The sequence below is a fragment of the Schistocerca nitens genome, chromosome 3 (assembly GCF_023898315.1).
Source record: "Schistocerca nitens isolate TAMUIC-IGC-003100 chromosome 3, iqSchNite1.1, whole genome shotgun sequence".
NCBI lineage: Eukaryota > Metazoa > Arthropoda > Insecta > Orthoptera > Acrididae > Schistocerca > Schistocerca nitens.
Genome location: NC_064616.1, coordinates 880,950,887 through 880,969,655, shown reverse-complemented (window position 1 = coordinate 880,969,655; position 18,769 = coordinate 880,950,887). Strand labels below are relative to the sequence as shown.

The following is an 18,769-nucleotide window of genomic DNA, read 5'->3' as shown; positions in this document are numbered from 1 at the left end:
TATTTCAGTCTTATTTGTTGCTTCTTTGTACTAGGGTGGACTCTGAACGCCAGTCTTATTGAATATTTCGGCTCCAGTGAGTCTGTATTGAAAATTTCAGTATATCATTTACCTGGGCATATTCAATCAGAAGTTTTTTTATTGTGTAAATGTAATCATAAATCACTCTTGATCATATCATTTAGTAAAGCTACTGAACACTGACCATGTAATCTAGAGTACAACGTTTTAAATACTCATTGTCTGTCGTGATTTATGTATGTAATTGCAGTGCCTACGTACATATTTATATTCCCCTATGCACGCTGGAACATTCATTAAAAATGTGAAAGTCAACACCTTCACTGATCCTTGTCATATTTTACCTGTCCTTCGACTGCGATAATGATAGTACTGACAGAACGAAAATCATGCACAGAATGAATTTATTATCTGCTGCTCTGTAAGGGATATTTATGTCACTAATTTTTGAAATTGCCATCCAACAGCAAATATTGTTAAGAGAGAACGCCATTGAGTTTTAGAGGGCAATGACAATTCATGTAACTCCGAGCGCAATTGGTCCATTTTTGTATAGAAATTAAATATGTTAGTTCCTTCCGTTTAGTTTAGAATTTAAATTGAAAGCGAGTCTTTTTTGTGTATTCGAAAAGCAATATTTATTACCGCTGCTATTGACTTACGCAAAGTTTGCGATTTGAAAATTACAATAATAGAAAAGGACTGCATAAAGAAAGCTCCTCTAGTGATATGAATATTTACGCTTTAATGAAAATCTTTGAAAAAGCGAAATTGATTTTCACTGTGATGTGACTGCAAAATCTCTTGGTTGTTGAACTCCACGAAAATGTTGATACTGGATATCTTTGATTAGTTTCTTAGTTATCTGGGATTGACGCAGTTAGCAACCAAAATAAAACAATGAGATGTGATTAGATGTGTGCGTTTGGTTCCCAAACAAATGACATAGTGCGGTGTATGCAGTTGTTTCGCGTTGTGGAAGGAGGTTTCACACATAAATACGAAATGCATTATTTATAGTTTTCTGTGAGAGAACTTTAGTGCGCAATCACTTTTGCTGTAGTGCGAATAGTGAATATAATAATGAGCGTCACTCAAGTTCAAGGAGGTTTGAGTAAACTAAAGAAAAAACACTTTAGAGTTAAACATCAAAAAGTCAAGCTCTTTAGGGCCAATGAACCGTTGTTGTCAGTATTTATGTGGGGTGTGAATCATACTGTAAGTATTGTTTTATATTCAGATAGTACAAAATGTTTTACGTCAGTTTGTTGTGATCTCTAATACTAAACGTGATGTGTTTTAAGCGGTCTTTTGTTGACGTGTGTATATTGTGTTAAGCAACTTCCCACCCTTCATTTATACTTTTACCGTTGCTATTGACAGTGTGTATGCTTTCAGATTAACGAACTAAGTCATGTTACGATCCCGGTAATGCTACTGCCAGATGATTTCCGAGCCTATTCCAAGTTGAAAGTGGACAACCACTTGTTCAACAAGTAAGTTTCCCAACACTACTTGGTGGTAGAGTTCTATTAGCAATTAGCATGCCAACAGAACTCTTGCTACCTGTAATGCATTCTCACATGGAACATTTTTGTCTTGAGGACTGTGTCAGTGATGGTTACTAAATTACCAGCAGTAACTGTGCAGTATTGCAGCATATATTTCACTCGGAGTTTACGGGCTGTCTCATGAATTGTTTTTATAGTACAGAGTCGGTCCCTTGATGTGGACCGCTTTTGAAACATAGTCTTTGTAAATATATGAAGGTTTTGACCTAATTTTGAATACTACATTGACTGTTCAATGTTCTTCCCGTGCCAGATAGCACTAGGTTCTTACACAATACCAGTCCTAAAACTGTAAATAAGTATTTTTTTTGTCATTCTCATTGGCAGTGATATCATGATCGCTTTTACTTGGCACATTGTTAAGCTATAATAATCATTTCATGCACAGTTAACATTTGAGAGATTAGCTGCTTGTTAATATGTGTGCCGACCGAAGTGGCCGTGCGGTTAAAGGCGCTGCAGTCTGGAACCGCACGACCGCTACAGTCGCAGGTTCGAATCCTGCCTCGGGCATGGATGTTTGTGATGTCCTTAGGTTAGTTAGGTTTAACTAGTTCTAAGTTCTAGGGGACTAATGACCTCAGCAGTTGAGTCCCATAGTGCTCAGAGCCATTTGAACCATTTTTTGTTAATATGTGTGTCGCATGTAACACTGGTATGTAAAATATTTTATTTAAAAAATTAAGTTGAAATATATTGTGGGTATTAGTTACTTGACATATTGTGTCACTGTGTTTAAATAAACTCTTAAGTGCCAGATATCACAAAGAACATGCTTTCTGCTTTGAGACAACTAACAGTCAAGTCAGACTTCTCATGTACAATGTTTAATCATGAGAATTGAAATATGCACAAATGCAATACTGTAGTGAAAAAAAATTAAAACATGCATTAATTATCAAATCAAATAGAATTTACATTTTATACTGTGTCTTGCTATAACGGGTGGAAATCTCCATGTATTTTTAAAGCTGGATTTGGTGTCATCGGTTCACACTGAGTGTAGCTCCAACATAATAACTTAGGGTAAGAGTTACGTAGTGGCACCTCCTTTTCTTGCATTTTTCATGGTCTGTTGTGATACATGTACACCCAACAAAATTAATGAAAATTGTCTCGTATCGCATGCTGTGAATGTATCTTTCTGTTATAGTTTCTACAACGTAAAGTGTCTTAATTACAGACATAGTTATCAAGCTGTAATAAAGATCAGTGGGTCGTCACAACATGTATTTTATGTTCATATTGTGCCTGACTCAACTCTCAGCCAAATTATCACATTGCAACCTAATTTAAACCTTGAACTAATCTGCAGGGTTTTCTGTCACTACAACCAACTGAGTTTATCGAAAGGCATTCTTCTGATGCAAAATTCATTAATGGAACTGTGAAGGGGGAAAATGATAGTGTTATTAGACGTGCTGTGTGTCACTCACTGTAACATGGGTTGTGGAGTGTAGATGTAGACATTGTGATTACAACATGGTAGTGGCAAGGGGTGGGGGCAGGGGGCAATGTTGCTTGCATGCAGCCAGATGTGTTTGACAAGGCTGAGCATGTATCTATGGAATATGCAACACTGCAAGAATGTAGCACTTAAGGAACAACTACGATTGGTTGCCACCCTCTACCACTCAACTCTTTGAAATGTCAGTCACAAAGCTATTTTGTCATAGTATATTATGTAGATATTAGTGAATAAATATAAGGGGCTGTATAATTAAAAACCATATCAAGTGGAGCAGCCAGTAGCCCAGTCCAACATTCAGTTACACAATATGTAATATGAAGAATGTTTGTGAATTTGATGGTGTGTCACCTGGAGTAGTAGTGGGGGAAAAACTGGAGAAATTGCTGTGTAGCTGTTTAGGGAGCAGTCAGATTACTGAAGAGTAGACCATTAATTACTGGGAACAGCTTGTGACAGTGGTAAATGTTTTTGATATTCCATTACCATTATTCATATTTAAAGAAATTGCTTCACAACATAATTGATGGTCTCAGAAAGTGTATTTAAAAAAATTATTGGAATCTAAAACTGTGGTAATGATGGTTAAGTATTGTTTGCTTGAGAAGAACTATAAGCAATAAATAATAAGTATTCACGAAAACTGTTCAAAGTAATGTGACCCCTTTCATTATTTGTTTCCGAGGGTGTGTAACAGAAAGATACATTTAGATTACAGGCAGTAAGGGTGGATGGGTGTGGGGTATAAATATGACCTCCTTATGAAATAAACCATATGATTGTTATTTGAGTAAAGACATAGCAGCAGCTCATGGACACAACTTCAGTTTGAAATTTGAGAGGTCTTCTAAATTGGATCTAGTAGTTATGTTTGAATGAAGGCTGTTGTAACAGCTTACAGTGAACCCATTGTCTCTTGCTCTGTTTTAGGTATTCTAAATTGTCTGTAATTATATACCCCGAGAGAAAAAAGAACACACCACAAAGGAATTATCTGAATTGGATGGAAATCAATTAATGAGGTTTACATGTACAGGCAAACAAATGTTTAAACCTTCAGAAAAAATGGACGATTGTTTCATTCAAGAGAAAGAGCTTCACAAGTTGAGTGAGTCAATAATGTGTTGATCTACCTCTGGCCCTTATGCAAGCAGTTATTCGGCTTGCCATTGGTTGATACGGTTGCTAGATGTCCTAGTGAGGGAAGGATATTGTGCCACATTCTGTACAATAGGTGCATTAGATTGTCGAAATTCATCACTGGTTGGAGAGCCCTGCTTATAATGCTCCAAATGTTCTCAATGGGGAAGAGATCTAGTTAACTTTTACTGGCCAAGGTAGGGTTTGACAAACACAAAGACAAGCAGGAGCATTATCTTGCTGAAATGTAAGTCCTGGATGAAGGACAACAAAATGGGGTGTAGAATATTGTGAACGTACTACTGTGCCATAAGGGTGCCACATATTTCAACCATGGGAATCATGCTATGAAACAAAATAGCATCCCAGACTATCACTCGTAGTTGTATGGCAGGCAATGGCCAGGCAGGTATGCCACTTCTGCCTGGTTTGTCTCCAAACTTGTCTTTGCTGGTCATCAGGGCAAAGTGGGATTCATCAGGCTCAATTCAGAGTCACTGAAGACAGTAATTCTACTCCAGTCGATGAGATTGCAGGCTGAAAGTGCATGATGCCACTGCAAATGCTCTTTTTGGTGTATATAGGTCAATGGTAGATGGTGCAAGGGGTGCTGTGAGCTCAGCCCCTTTTCTGTGAGCTACCTATTAATGGTCCTTGTGTTCACTGAAGTACCAGTTGCACATTGGATCAATGATAATGGTCAATTTATGGTTTTGAGTGCCTCTCTGATTATTGCTTGGTCCTCATGTTCTGTCATATCTCTAAGTTCACCGCATTCTTCTTGATTATGTATTTGGCCATGATTCACACCTTCCTGTCACCTTTGTTGTATAGTGGCATTGCTCCTATTCAAATGTAGGGTGATTTGCTGATTAGTCCAGCCGGCTACTTTTATCCCAACTACACGTCCTCTCTTAAATGCTGACGTCTGTCACATTGTTCAACTGCCTGCCTGCGAGGCATATCCACTGTCCATCTGAGTTTCCGGTATGGAATTCGCAAAAACTTTATGTCCTGGTACCGACATGCCCCCTGTTTACGTCCTTGCCAGTTGCGGAGTGAAATTGTGCTGCAGTATCACACATGCATCCATTAGCTGCCAAAGTTTATAATTTTGCATTTACCTTCGATATCTGGAGGAGTATCGATTTGTGACAAATTTGCATAACTCCTTCGTGGTGTGTTGTTTCTTTTTTCCATAGAGTGCATTTTGAAATACAATGACACAGTCTACAAATGACGACCTTTTTAGCCCTGATTACACCATGTAACAAACACAAAACATGTTTTGACTAACTGTAGCCATATTGTGATGTTGCAAAGAAGTAGCTTATGCTATTTAACTGTTCGTGAATTCTTCATTACTTTCACTGTTGCATCTAATTTGAAAGTTAAGTAGTTGGTATTGTGGTTTTCAGTCATAGTCAAATTGTATCAGAAAGCTTTTTCCTCTCCATTACAATAACCTACATCTTTGTTTGTTAATCAATGTACCTATCTTCTTGTCAGTGCTGTGTGGTGTCAGTTTTTCAGTTCCATATAAAGCTACATGCCAGACAAATAATTCTGTAACACTTAAATTTATGTTTAATGTTAGCTAACAGATTTATCTTTTTTTAGAGATTTTTTCCCTTGCTATTACGATTCTGTATTTTATATCCCCTCTAATTTGGCAAACATCAGTTACTTTTCTGTCCTAATAATAAACTCATCTACTATTATTTTGTCTCATTTCCTAATCCAAGTACTTCAGCATTGCCTGATTTCATTTGACCCCACTACTTTATTCTTGTTTTACGTTTTTTGATGTTCATCATGTAACCTCTTTTCAAGACATCTGTTAGAATTAGAGTGCCATTGGTAAACCTTAACATTTTTTATATTTTTTCCCTCTACTTTAAAGAAGTGGTATGTGGATAAGTTGAAAATAATTAATTTCCTGTCTTTCAGGTTTTCTTCTCTCTCTCTCTCTCTCTCTCTCTCTCTCTCTCTATCTCTCTTTCTCTCTCTCTCTCTCTCTCTCTCTCTCTCGACAACATTCTTTGTAGTAGACCCCACCTGGAGATCTGAAAAGGAGGCTATTTTACCCCTTGAATATTTTAGGCAGGATAACCTTCATTAAACTGTACATAAAGTACATGAAATTGCTTCCTGCAGCTAATACATTTAATTTTACAGTGTGAAGTATATATCTGGGGAGAGGGGGGACTTGAAATGTAGTACTTGCCAACCTGATATGTTTTCTTACAAGTGATGAAATACACCTGGAGTATGTTGCTGATATTTCTCCAGTACTGTGCAAATCCAGATCATATTTGGATTGTATTGTTTGAGTTCTGGAACTGAATTGCACTTTTCATAGCTTGGCTTCAGGAGGAGCTATGACATAATGTGGTCTTTGAACTTTTCACCACATCATCAAGATAGTAATTGCATTAATTGTGAAGAATTTCAGTAAATTGTAGGTGGCATATAAGAATTTATGTCTCTTTCTCTTCACTATCTCCTGCAGAGCATAGAATTGAACAATTGTCATGTTCATAGAACTACTGTTTATTTGCACAGTGATAACTGCCAGAAAAAGGTTCGAAGATGCCTTAAACTGTGCCACTCAGCTCATTGAAATTACTATTACTTCATTGTGCTGATTGTTCCATCATTGCTGGATAAGATGTAAAGTGCATTACAAAAGTGTCATTTCATCGTGAACAGTGGGAGAGAGCCCGGACTGCAGTATGCACACTCATTATGTCCAACATGCTTGCCAAGCATGTAACTTTTGTTCTCTTTAGTCTGTTGCTGGAGATAGTTTAGTAAACATTATGATAATCGTTAAAATACATTTTCTCAAGTTGTTAAATATTTATTATTGATAAGAGTTATCACTGTTTTAGATTTTCTGTTATTTATGTTGACATAAATTTGCCTTTATCAGGGATAGAAAGTAAGTTTAAACAGTTGTATTTAATGTGTGTGTGTGTGTGTGTGGGGGGGGGGGGGGGGGGGCGGGCGGGCGGGCGGGCGCGTGCACGCGCATGAAGTTACTGTCTGTACAGTAGAGTAAATATGGTGCATATGACATACGTTATAAAAACCATAAAGAGGCTCTGTTTAAGATTGAAGCATGTTTCAAGTCAGATGAATCCACTGAGGCCTAATGAAAAACAGCTAATGTAGTATTGTGTAATATTGTATGCAAGCCTCATTCCATTGCTCACTTGTGTGTCCGCGCGACGCTCCTGCTGTGAAGTTACGGTGGCAGCTCTGTGTATTATGTTTAAATGGTACATTTCTTGGTGACTGACCAAGGCTGGTTTTCGAATCCAGATCTCCTGCTCACTAAGCAGATGCACTAACCCCTATGCCACTCTGGCATAGTGGCTTCTGGATTGAGGAGGGAGCCATGCTAGGGTAGTCAGTGCAGTTGTGCCAAGACACTGCCAGAGTGGTGTAGTGGTTAGCTCATCAGCCTAGTGAGCAGGAGACAGTTTCAAATCTTGGTACAAAGTTTCATTCGTCACTTGTGTCTGCATATGTACATCATAGATGTTTGAGACTTGAAAATGTCTCTGAATCATAAAGTTTCATTTGATTAAAGCCCCTGTGTGTGGGTTTCAAGTAGGATTCCCCAACTTTGTTCGATGCTGAGCTGCTATTCCAATACAGATGGTGAGCCTCTGCTATGCTGTTTGAGTTTGGGGAGAATATCAAGTGGGCTGAGGGATGCATGCCAGGGTAGTCCGTGCTGTTGTGCAAAGCCACTGTGCGAGGGCAGTTGTAGTGTGTAGCGCATCTGCCTAGTGAGCTGGAGATCTGGGTTCGAATTCCGAGCTTGGTACAAATTTTCATCCATCCCTTCAGTCTACATACATTGTTGTTGTTGTTGTTGTTGTTGTTGTTGTTGTTGTTGTTGTTGTGGTTGTGGTCTTCAGTCCTGAGACTGGTTTGATGCAGCTCTCCATGCTACTCTATCCTGTGCAAGCTTTTTCATCTCCCAGTACCTACTGCAACCTACATCCTTCTGAATCTGCTTAGTGTATTCATCTCTTGGTCTCCCTCTACGATTTTTACCCTCCACGCTGCCCTCCAATACTAAATAGGTGATCCCTTGATGCCTCAGAACATGTCCTACCAACCGATTCCTTCTTCTTGTCAAGTTGTGCCACAAACTTCTCTTCTCCCCAATCCTATTCAATACTTCCTCATTAGTTATTTGATCTACCCATCCAATCTTCAGCATTCTTCTGTAGCACCACATTTCGAAAGCTTCTATTCTCTTCTTGTCCAAACTATTTACCGTCCATGTTTCACTTCCATACATGGCTACACTCCATACAAATACTTTCAGAAATGACTTCCTGACACTTAAATCTATACTCGATGGTAACAAATTTCTCTTCTTCAGAAACGCTTTACTTGCCATTGCCAGTCTACATTTTATATCCTCTCTACTTCGACCATCATCAGTTATTTTGCTCCCCAAATAGCAAAACTCCTTTACTACTTTAAGTGTCTCATTTCCTAATCTAATTCCCTCAGCATCACCCGACTTAATTCGACTACATTCCATTATCCTTGTTTTGCTTTTGTTGATGTTCATCTTATATCCTCCTTTCAAGACACTGTCCATTCCATTCAACTGCTCTTCCAAGTCCTTTGCTGTCTCTGACAGAATTACAATGTCATCAGCGAACCTCAAAGTTTTTATTTCTTCTCCATGAATTTTAATACCTACTCCAAATTTTTCTTTTGTTTCCTTTACTGCTTGCTCAATATACAGATTGAACAACATCGGGGAGAGGCTACAACCCTGTCTTACTCCCTTCCCAACCACTGCTTCCCTTTCATGTCCCTTGACTCTTATAACTGCCATCTGGTTTCTGTACAAATTGTAAATAGCCTTTCACTCCCTGTATTTTACCCCTGCCACCTTTAGAATTTGAAAGAGAGTATTCCAGTCAACATTGTCAAAAGCTTTCTCTAAGTCTACAAATGCTAGAAACGTAGGTTTTCCTTTCCTTAATCTATCTTCTAAGATAAGTCGTAAGGTCAGTGTTGCCTCACGTGTTCCAGTGTTTCTACGGAATCCAAACTGATCTTCCCCGAGGTTGGCTTCTACTAGTTTTTCCATTCGTCTGTAAAGAATTTGTGTTATTATTTTGCAGCTGTGAATTATTAAACTGATAGTTCGGTAATTTTCACATGTGTCAACACCTGCTTTCTTTGGGATTGGAATTATTATATTCTTCTTGAAGTCTGAGGGTATTTCGCCTGTTTCATACATCTTGCTCACCAGATGGTAGAGTTTTGTCAGGACTGGCTCTCCCAAGGCCGTCAGTAGTTCCAATGGAATGTTGTCTACTCTGGGGGCCTTGTTTCGACTCGGGTCTTTCAGTGCTCTGTCAAACTCTTCACGCAGTATCGTATCTCCCATTTCATCTTCATCTACATCCTCTTCCATTTCCATAAAATTGTCCTCAAGTACAGGGTGTTTCAAAATGACCGGTATATTTGAAACGGCAATAAAAACTAAACGAGCAGCGATAGAAATACACCGTTTGTTGCAATATGCTTGGGACAACAGTACATTTTCAGGTGGACAAACTTTCGAAATTACAGTAGTTACAGTTTTCAACAACAGATGGCGCTGCAAGTGATGTGAAAGATATAGAAGACAACGCAGTCTGTGGGTGCGCCATTCTGTACGTCGTCTTTCTGCTGTAAGCGTGTGCTGTTCACAACGTGCAAGTGTGCTGTAGACAACATGGTTTATTCCTTAGAACAGAGTATTTTTCTGGTGTTGGAATTCCACCGCCTAGAACACAGTGTTGTTGCAACAAGACGAAGTTTTCAACGGAGGTTTAATGTAACCAAAGGACCGAAAAGCAATACAATAAAGGATCTGTTTGAAAAATTTCAACGGACTGGGAACGTGACGGATGAACGTGCTGGAAAGGTAGGGCGACCGCGTACGGCAACCACAGAGGGCAACGCGCAGCTAGTGCAGCAGGTGATCCAACAGCGGCCTCGGGTTTCCGTTCGTCGTGTTGCAGCTGCGGTCCAAATGACGCCAACGTCCACGTATCGTCTCATGCGCCAGAGTTTACACCTCTATCCATACAAAATTCAAACGCGGCAACCCCTCAGCGCCGCTACCATTGCTGCACGAGAGACATTCGCTAACGATATAGTGCACAGGATTGATGACGGCGATATGCATGTGGGCAGCATTTGGTTTACTGACGAAGCTTATTTTTACCTGGACGGCTTCGTCAATAAACAGAACTGGCGCATATGGGGAACTGAAAAGCCCCATGTTGCAGTCCCATCGTCCCTGCATCCTCAAAAAGTACTGGTCTGGGCCGCCATTTCTTCCAAAGGAATCATTGGTCCATTTTTCAGATCCGAAACGATTACTGCATCACGCTATCTGGACATTCTTCGTGAATTTGTGGCGGTACAAACTGCCTTAGACGACACTGCGAACACCTCGTGGTTTATGCAAGATGGTGCCCGGCCACATCGCACGGCCGACGTCTTTAATTTCCTGAATGAATATTTCGATGATCGTGTGATTGCTTTGGGCTATCCGAAACATACAGGAGGCGGCGTGGATTGGCCTCCCTATTCGCCAGACATGAACCCCTGTGACTTCTTTCTGTGGGGACACTTGAAAGACCAGGTGTACCGCCAGAATCCAGAAGCAATTGAACAGCTGAAGCAGTACATCTCATCTGCATGTGAAGCCATTCCGCCAGACACGTTGTCAAAGGTTTCGGGTAATTTCATTCAGAGACTACGCCATATTATTGCTACGCATGGTGGATATGTGGAAAATATCGTACTATAGAGTTTCCCAGACCGCAGCGCCATCTGTTGTTGAAAATTGTAACTACTGTAATTTCGAAAGTTTGTCTGCCTGAAAATGTACTGTTGTCTCAAGCATATTGCAACAAACGGTGTATTTCTATCGCTGCTTGTTTAGTTTTTATTGCCGTTTCAAATATACCGGTCATTTTTGAAACACCCTGTACATCGCCCTTGTATAGACCCTCTATATACTCTTTCCACCTTTCTGCTTTCCCTTCTTTGCTTAGAACTGGGTTTCCATCTGAGCTCTTGATATTCATACAAGTCGTTCTCTTATCTCCAAAGGTCTCTTTAATTTTCCTGTAGGCAGTATCTATCTTACCCCTAGTGAGATAGGCCTCTACATCCTTACATTTGTCCTCTAGCCATCCCTGCTTAGCCATTTTGCACTTCCTGTCGATCTCATTTTTGAGACGTTTGTATTCCTTTTTGCCTGCTTCATTTACTGCATTTTTATATTTTCTCCTTTCATCAATTAAATTCAATATTTCTTCTGTTACCCAAGTAGGTTAGGTTAGGTTAGGTTAGGTTAGGTTACTCGTCTTTTTACCTACTTGATCCTCTGCTGCCTTCGCTACTTCATCCCTCAAAGCTACCCATTCTTCTTCTACTGTAGTTCTTTCCCCCATTCCTGTCAATTGTTCCCTTATGCTCTCCCTGAAACTCTGTACAACCTCTGGTTCTTTCAGTTTATCTAGGTCCCATCTCCTTAAATTCCCACCTTTTTGCAGTTTCTTCAGTTTTAATGTACAGGTCATAACCAATAGGTTGTGGTCAGAGTCCACATCTGCTCCTGGAAATGTCTTACAATTTAAAACCTGGTTCCTAAATCTCTGTCTTACCATTATATAATCTATCTGATACCTTTTAGTATCTCCAGGGTTCTTCCATGTATACAACCTTCTTTCATGATTCTTAAACCAAGTGTTGGCTATGATTATGTTGTGCTCTGTGCAAAATTCTACCGGGCGGCTTCCTCTTTCATTTCTTAGCCCCAATCCATATTCACCTACTATGTTTCCTTCTCTCCCTTTTCCTACACTCGAATTCCAGTCACCCATGACTATTAAATTTTCGTCTCCCTTCACAATCTGAATAATTTCTTTTATTTCATCATACATTTCTTCAATTTCTTCGTCATCTGCAGAGCTAGTTGGCATATAAATTTGTAATACTGTAGTAGGTGTGGGCTTCGTATCTATCTTGGCCACAATAATGCGTTCACTATGCTGTTTGTAGTAGCTTACCCGCATTCCTATTTTCCTATTCATTATTAAACCTACTCCTGCATTACCCCTATTTGATTTTGTGTTTATAACTCTGTAGTCACCTGACCAGAAGTCTTGTTCCTGCTGCCACCGAACTTCACTAATTCCCACTATATCTAACTTCAACCTATCCATTTCCCTTTTTAAATTTTCTAACCTACCTGCCCGATTAAGGGATCTGACATTCCACGCTCCGATCCGTAGAACGCCAGTTTTCTTTCTCCTGATAACGACATCCTCTTGAGTAGTCCCCGCCCGGAGATCCGAATGGGGGACTATTTTACCTCCGGAATATTTTACCCAAGAGTACGCCATCATCATTTAATCATACAGTAAAGCTGCATGCCCTCGGGAAAAATTACGGCTGTAGTTTCCCCTTGCTTTCAGCCGTTCGCAGTACCAGCACAGCAAGGCCGTTTTGGTTATTGTTACAAGGCCACATCAGTCAATCATCCAGACTGTTGCCCTTGCAACTACTGAAAAGGCTGCTGCCCCTATTCAGGAACCACACGTTTGTCTGGCCTCTCAACAGATACCCCTCCATTGTGGTTGCACCTACGGTACGGCTATCTGTATCGCTGAGGCACGCAAGCCTCCCCACCAACGGCAAGGTCCATGGTTCATGGGGGGGTCTACATACATAAAAAAAAATTAATCAACATTAAAAGGCCATTAAGTCTGTAAACCATCAGGCGAACACACCTTAACTGCAAATGAAAAAACAGTACAATTCATGTAGAAAAATTAACAAATTTATCCAGTTGTCTGAGTGTCCGCTTGGGTGAGTCATGAAGACTGTGGGGTGCATTGCACTTCATATGTCTTACAGCCGTATGCTGTTCATTTAGTAATGCTGTTTTGGCGTTATCTGTATTGAGTTACTTTGTGAGACAGTACGGGGCATGAGGCATGGATATCAGCAGCTGAATTCCCTAGGTATCCTTTGCCTTCCTATATGGATCATGCTGGTAGTATTCGAGATGCAGCTGCCAGTGGTTATATGGTAAGTTACTTTTTGCAATTCGGCAGAGGGCATTTCAGTGTTTTGTAATGTCATTTATGCTATGATGTTGGCTTCGTCAAGCCCATGTCACATCTCTGGCTGTTCATAGTAGATCGTGAGGTGACAGTTTTCCATGTATGAGTACATATTTGTGAATTTAATTCTGTGTCTGGCCAGGCCCTTTTTAACTTATCATACTGCTTGACCCCATATCTTACATCCTCACCCACACAGGTTGGATAAATTCGTTAATTTTTCAATGTGACTTGTGCGGTTTTGTCATGCTCAATGGAGGTATGTTCTACTGATGATGTACAGCCTTAACAGCTCTTCTAATGTTAATTAATTTTGTGTAGTATCCTACTTAATCATCTTTAGTTCTTACGACACCACATGAAGATGGTCCCCCTGTGGGTCCGTGGGTTAGAATAGGCCCAAGGTATTCCTGCCTTTCATAAGAGGCGACTAAAAGGAGTCTCTCACTTTTCGGCCCTATGAGTTCAGGTCCCATTCTATAGTTTGATCCGCCACTTTCAAAATTCTACAGAAGTGTGGGCCATAAGGGGAAGGACGCCTTACGTGATGCACGAGTTATCTATAGTGCCCTTAGATTAGATGTCCTGAGTCTCTTGTCATGGCTTTGCATCTCCAGCTGTGATTCAACTATTTGGGTGAGGACGATTTGCAGGGTATGTCATCTTCTTCCAGTGTCTCCTGTCCTCTTTCGCCCCCATGACAATATTGGATTTCTCTGCGCCCAATATCCAGCACGGTAGCCAGCCCATTGTGGTGGGACTGTCATGTACCTATTTTGTGGTAGCCCCCTGACAACTCGGGGATCACACTGCTGATGATGCCTGAGCTGTAAACTCCCCACGTATGCCAAGGAGTAGATGCCTGTCTTCCTGGGGCATCAGGACTCCCGGCAACGGCCGTCATGGTAGTTGGCTTTTGCTGCGACTGGGTGGCGCCCGTGGGGAGAGCCCCTGATCGGAGTGGGTGGCATCAGGGCGGATGACCCGCAATGAAGTGGACTAAGTCATCTCTTGCTGGCGACTGTACAGCACCAGCAGTCTCTAAGAAGGGCAAGATCAAATACAATGCTGACAGGTACGACCCTAAACCGTTTCCCTCCCTGGCTATACCATGGGAGGAACGTAGGGCTGCAGAAGGGAGAGAGCCATATTCGCCTCAGTTTTTAGTTTGTAGCAGAACTGATGGGGACTCCTTTCTACCTATGAAGCCTCAGATTTTCATTGAAAACCTTGAGGATAAGTTTGGAGAAGTGACAGCGTTGTCCAAGATGCGAAATGGCGCAGGCTTGTTCAGACAACATCCCCAGCCCAATCCCGAGTGTTACTCACCTGTGACAAGCTGGATGATAGTCCTGTTTCTGTCACTCCTCAGAAAAGCCTCAACATGGCTCAGGGGATCATTTTCCATGGCGATCTCGTGCAGTTTGACGATGAGCTCCGTGCCAATTTAGAACGGTAGAGTGCTCATTTCATATGGGGCATTTACAGGGGCCCCAAAGACAACAGGGTTGCTACCGGTGCCTTCAACTTGGCTTTTGAGGGTGATTCGTTGTCTGGAAAGGTCAAGGTGATGGTTTACCACTGTGATATTAAACCATACACGTCCCTCCCCCTATGTGGTGCTTTAGGTGCTGGAGGTTCGTGCACATGTCTTCCCGCTGCACTTCCAGTGCCACATGTTGAGACTGTGGAAGAGAAGTGAGAGAGCAAGCCAACTAAGAAGAAGTCTGCTAAGAAACAGGACCCTCTGGTGGCCGCATCACCACCACTCCCTATCAATTCTGCATCTGAGGATGCGGTGGAGATCTTAGAGCATCTCCTGTGGACCTGGATCTCACTGATGCCTCATCCACCATAGAAATGGCTACAAATACTCAGTTGGTCACAGCAGGTGACCCTGAGGCGTAACCTGCCTCCTTGCACGCTTCATGCTTTCCCAGCCTCGTGATAATGTCATCCTCAAGTGGAATTGTGGAGGTTTTTTCCACCACCTAGCTGAGCTACAGCAACTCTTAAGCCTACTTTCTGCATTGCCCTTGAGGAAACCTGGTTCCCAAAAATGCGGACCCCTCCACTCCACTGCTATAGGGGATTTTACAAGAACTGAAGTGACTATAATAGTGTGTCAGGTGAAGTTTGTGTCTATGTCTTGAACTCAGTATGCAGTGAACGTGTGCTCCTTCAAACCCCTCTTGAAGCTGTGGCTCTCAGAATGAGGATGATGTAGGAAATAACTGCCTGCAAAGTATATCTTCCTCCAGATGGTGCAGTATCCCTGAATGCATTGGCTGCACTGATTGATCAACTCCCATAAACCTTTCCTACTTTTGGGAGATTTTAATGCTCATAACCCCTTGTGGGGTGGCACCCTGGTTACTGGCCGAGGCAGAGATGTCGAAAATTTACTATCACAACTCGACCTCTGCCTCTTAAATACATGTGCCCCCACACATTTTAGTGTGACACATGGCACATATTTGGCCATTGATCTCTCGGTTTGCAGCCCTGGCCTTCTTCCATCTATTCACTGGAGAGCACGTGACGACATGTGTGGTAGTGACCACTTCCCCATCTTCATGTTACTGCCCCAGTGCCAGGCTCATGGACGCCTGCCCAGATGGGATTTAAACAAGGCAGACTGGGAAGCCTTCACCTCTGCTGTCACCGTTGCATCTCCCCCACATGGTAACATCAATATGGTGATTGAGCGGGTAACTACAACAATTGTTTCTGCGGCGGAAAACCCGATCCCTTGATCTATATGGTGCCCCCAGGGAAAGACAGTCCCTTGGTGGTCGCCGGAAGTTGCTGAGGCAATTAAGGAGCATTGGCGAGCTCTCCAGCAGCATAAGCGGCACCCTTTCCTGAAGCACCTCATAGCCTTTAAGCGGCTCTGTGTCTGCATATGCCAGCTTATCAAAAGATGGAAACAGGAGTATTGGGAGAGACACATCTCGACCATTGGGTGCCCTACATCACCTTCCCAAGTCTATGCAAAGATCAAACGAGTTTTTGGGTACCAGACCCCAACAGGTGTTCCTGGTGTTAACATAAATGGTGTGTTATCTATCGAAGCAAACGTGATTGCCGAGCACTTTGCTGAGCATTATGTTCGCGCCTCTGTGTCGGAGAATTCACCGCAGCCTTTCGCATTCTCAAACAGCAGATGGAAGGGAAAATTCTCTCGTTCACTACATGCCTCAGTGAACCCTATAATGCCCCATTTACAGATTGGGAGCTCGTCAGTGCCCTTTCACATCACCCCGACACAGCTCCTCGGCCAGATTGGATCCACAGTCAGATGATTAAACATCTTTCATCTGACTAAAAGCGACATCTCTTCGTGATCTTCAACCGGATCTGGTGCGGTGGCGTCTTTCCATCGCACTGATGGGAGAGCACCATCATACCAGTGCTGAAACCTGGCAAAAACCCGCTTGATGTGGATAGCTATCGGCCCATCAGCCTCACCAACATTCTTTGTAAGCTGCTGGAACGTATGATGTGTCGGTTGGCTTGGGTGCTGGAGTCACATGGCCTACTGGCTTCGTGCCAGGGCGGTTTCCGCCTGGGTTGCTCTACCACAGATAATCTTGTGTCCCTCGAGTCTGCCATCCAAACAGCCTTTTCCAGATGCCAACACCTTGTTGCCGTCTTTTTTGATTTACAAAAAGCGACATCGTATCCTTGTTACAGTATACGAGTGGGGTCCCCAAGGCCCACTCCCGATTTTTATCCAGAATTTCCTGTCACTTCGTACTGTCTGTGCCCAACTTGGTGCCTCCCATAGTCCCCCCCCCCCCCCCCCCACCATATCCAGGAGTATGGGGTCCCGCAGGGCTCTGTATTGAGAGTATCTCTATTTTTAGTGGCCATTAACAGTCTAGCTGCAGCTGTAGCGCCATCCGTCTCACCCTCTCTGTATGCAGACGATTTCTGCATTTCGTACTGTTCCACCAGTATTGGTGTTGCTGAGTGGTGCCTACAGGGAGCCATCCACAAGGTACAGTCATGGGCTCTAGCCCGTGGCTTTCAGTTTTCGGCCGCAAAGTCGTGTGTCATGCACTTCTGTTGACGTCGTACTGTTCATCTGGAACCAGAACTTTACCTTTCTGATGATCCCACTCACTGTAGTGGGGACATATCGATTTTTACCACTGGTTTTCGATGCCCGATTGACTTGACTTCCTCACGTTTGTCAGCTTAAGCGGAAGTGTTGGCAGCACCTTAATGCCCTGCGCTCCCTGAGCAACACCAACTGGGGTGCAGATCGCTCTATGCTGTTGCAGCTCTACAGAGCCCTTGTTCAATCCTGCCTTGACTATGGGAGTCTGGTTTATGGTTCGGCAGTGCCCTCAGCATTGCGTTTACTCAACCCACGTCACCACTGTGGCATTCGACTAGCGACAGGAGCTTTTAGGACGAGTCCAGTGACCAGCGTCCTGGCAGAGGCTGAGTCCCCCCATTGCAGGTCAGGCGTGCACAACTGCTCACCAGTTACATTGCACGCATTCGTAGTTCTCCTGTGCATCTGAATTATTGTCTCCTTATCCCACCCAAGGCAGTTCATCTCCCGCATTGGCAGCCCAGGTCAGGGCTTACACTTGCAGTTCATGTCCAATCCCTTCTATCTGAACTGGAGCCCTCGCCTTTACCACCTATACTTGAGGACCATTCGTGTACACCTCCATGGTGTACACCTAGGCCGTGGCTTTGCCTGGACCTTTCACATGGCCTAAAGGACTCAATTCACCCTGCGGCTCTCTGTTGCCAATTCATCTCGATTCTTGAATTCTTGACATGTACCGAGGCCATGAAGTGGTTTACACCGATGGCTGATGGTCATGTAGGCATTATGTATGTCCATGGAGGACATATTGAACAGCATTCTTTGCCAGATGGCTGCAGTGTTTTCACTGCAGAGCTAGTGGCTATATCTCGTGCTCTTGAGCACATTCATTCATGCCCTGGACAGTCGTTTCTTGTGTGTGCTGAATCCTTAAGCAGCCTACAAGCTGTCGACCAGTGGTACCCTCGACATCCTTTGGTGGCGACCATCCAGGAGTCTATCTATGCCCTGGAACGGTCCAGTTGTTTAGTGGTGTTTGTGTGGACCCCAGAACACGTTGGAATTCCAGGCAACGAAATTGCTGACAGGCTGGCCCAAGAGGCTACACGGAAACTGCTTATGGAGATCGGCATTCCAATGAGTTACCTGCGTTCGTTTTTACGCCGCCAGGTTTTTCGGCTTTTGGAGACAGAATGGCATAGTCTCAGTAGGCACAACAAACTGCGTGCCATTAAGGAGACTATGAATGTGTGATAGTCCTCCATGCTGGCCTCTTGCAGGGACTCTGTGGTTCTCTGCCAGCTCCACATGGGCCACGCTTGGG

The 18,769-nt window shown here is 42.7% G+C and overlaps 1 protein-coding gene across 2 annotated transcripts in view; it reads left to right on the top strand.

Moving 5' to 3' along the window:
* The first annotated feature begins 797 nt into the window (after nt 1-797).
* LOC126248923 (phosphatidylinositol 5-phosphate 4-kinase type-2 alpha) overlaps nt 798-18,769 on the top strand; it is a 113,454-nt gene continuing 95,482 nt past the window's right edge. For both annotated transcript variants that reach the window (XM_049950417.1, XM_049950418.1), the window contains exons 1-2: nt 798-1,239; nt 1,420-1,517. In XM_049950417.1, the coding sequence (XP_049806374.1) occupies nt 1,105-1,239; nt 1,420-1,517 (233 nt within the window). In that variant the 5' untranslated portion in view covers nt 798-1,104. The remainder of the gene's footprint in view (nt 1,240-1,419; nt 1,518-18,769) is intronic.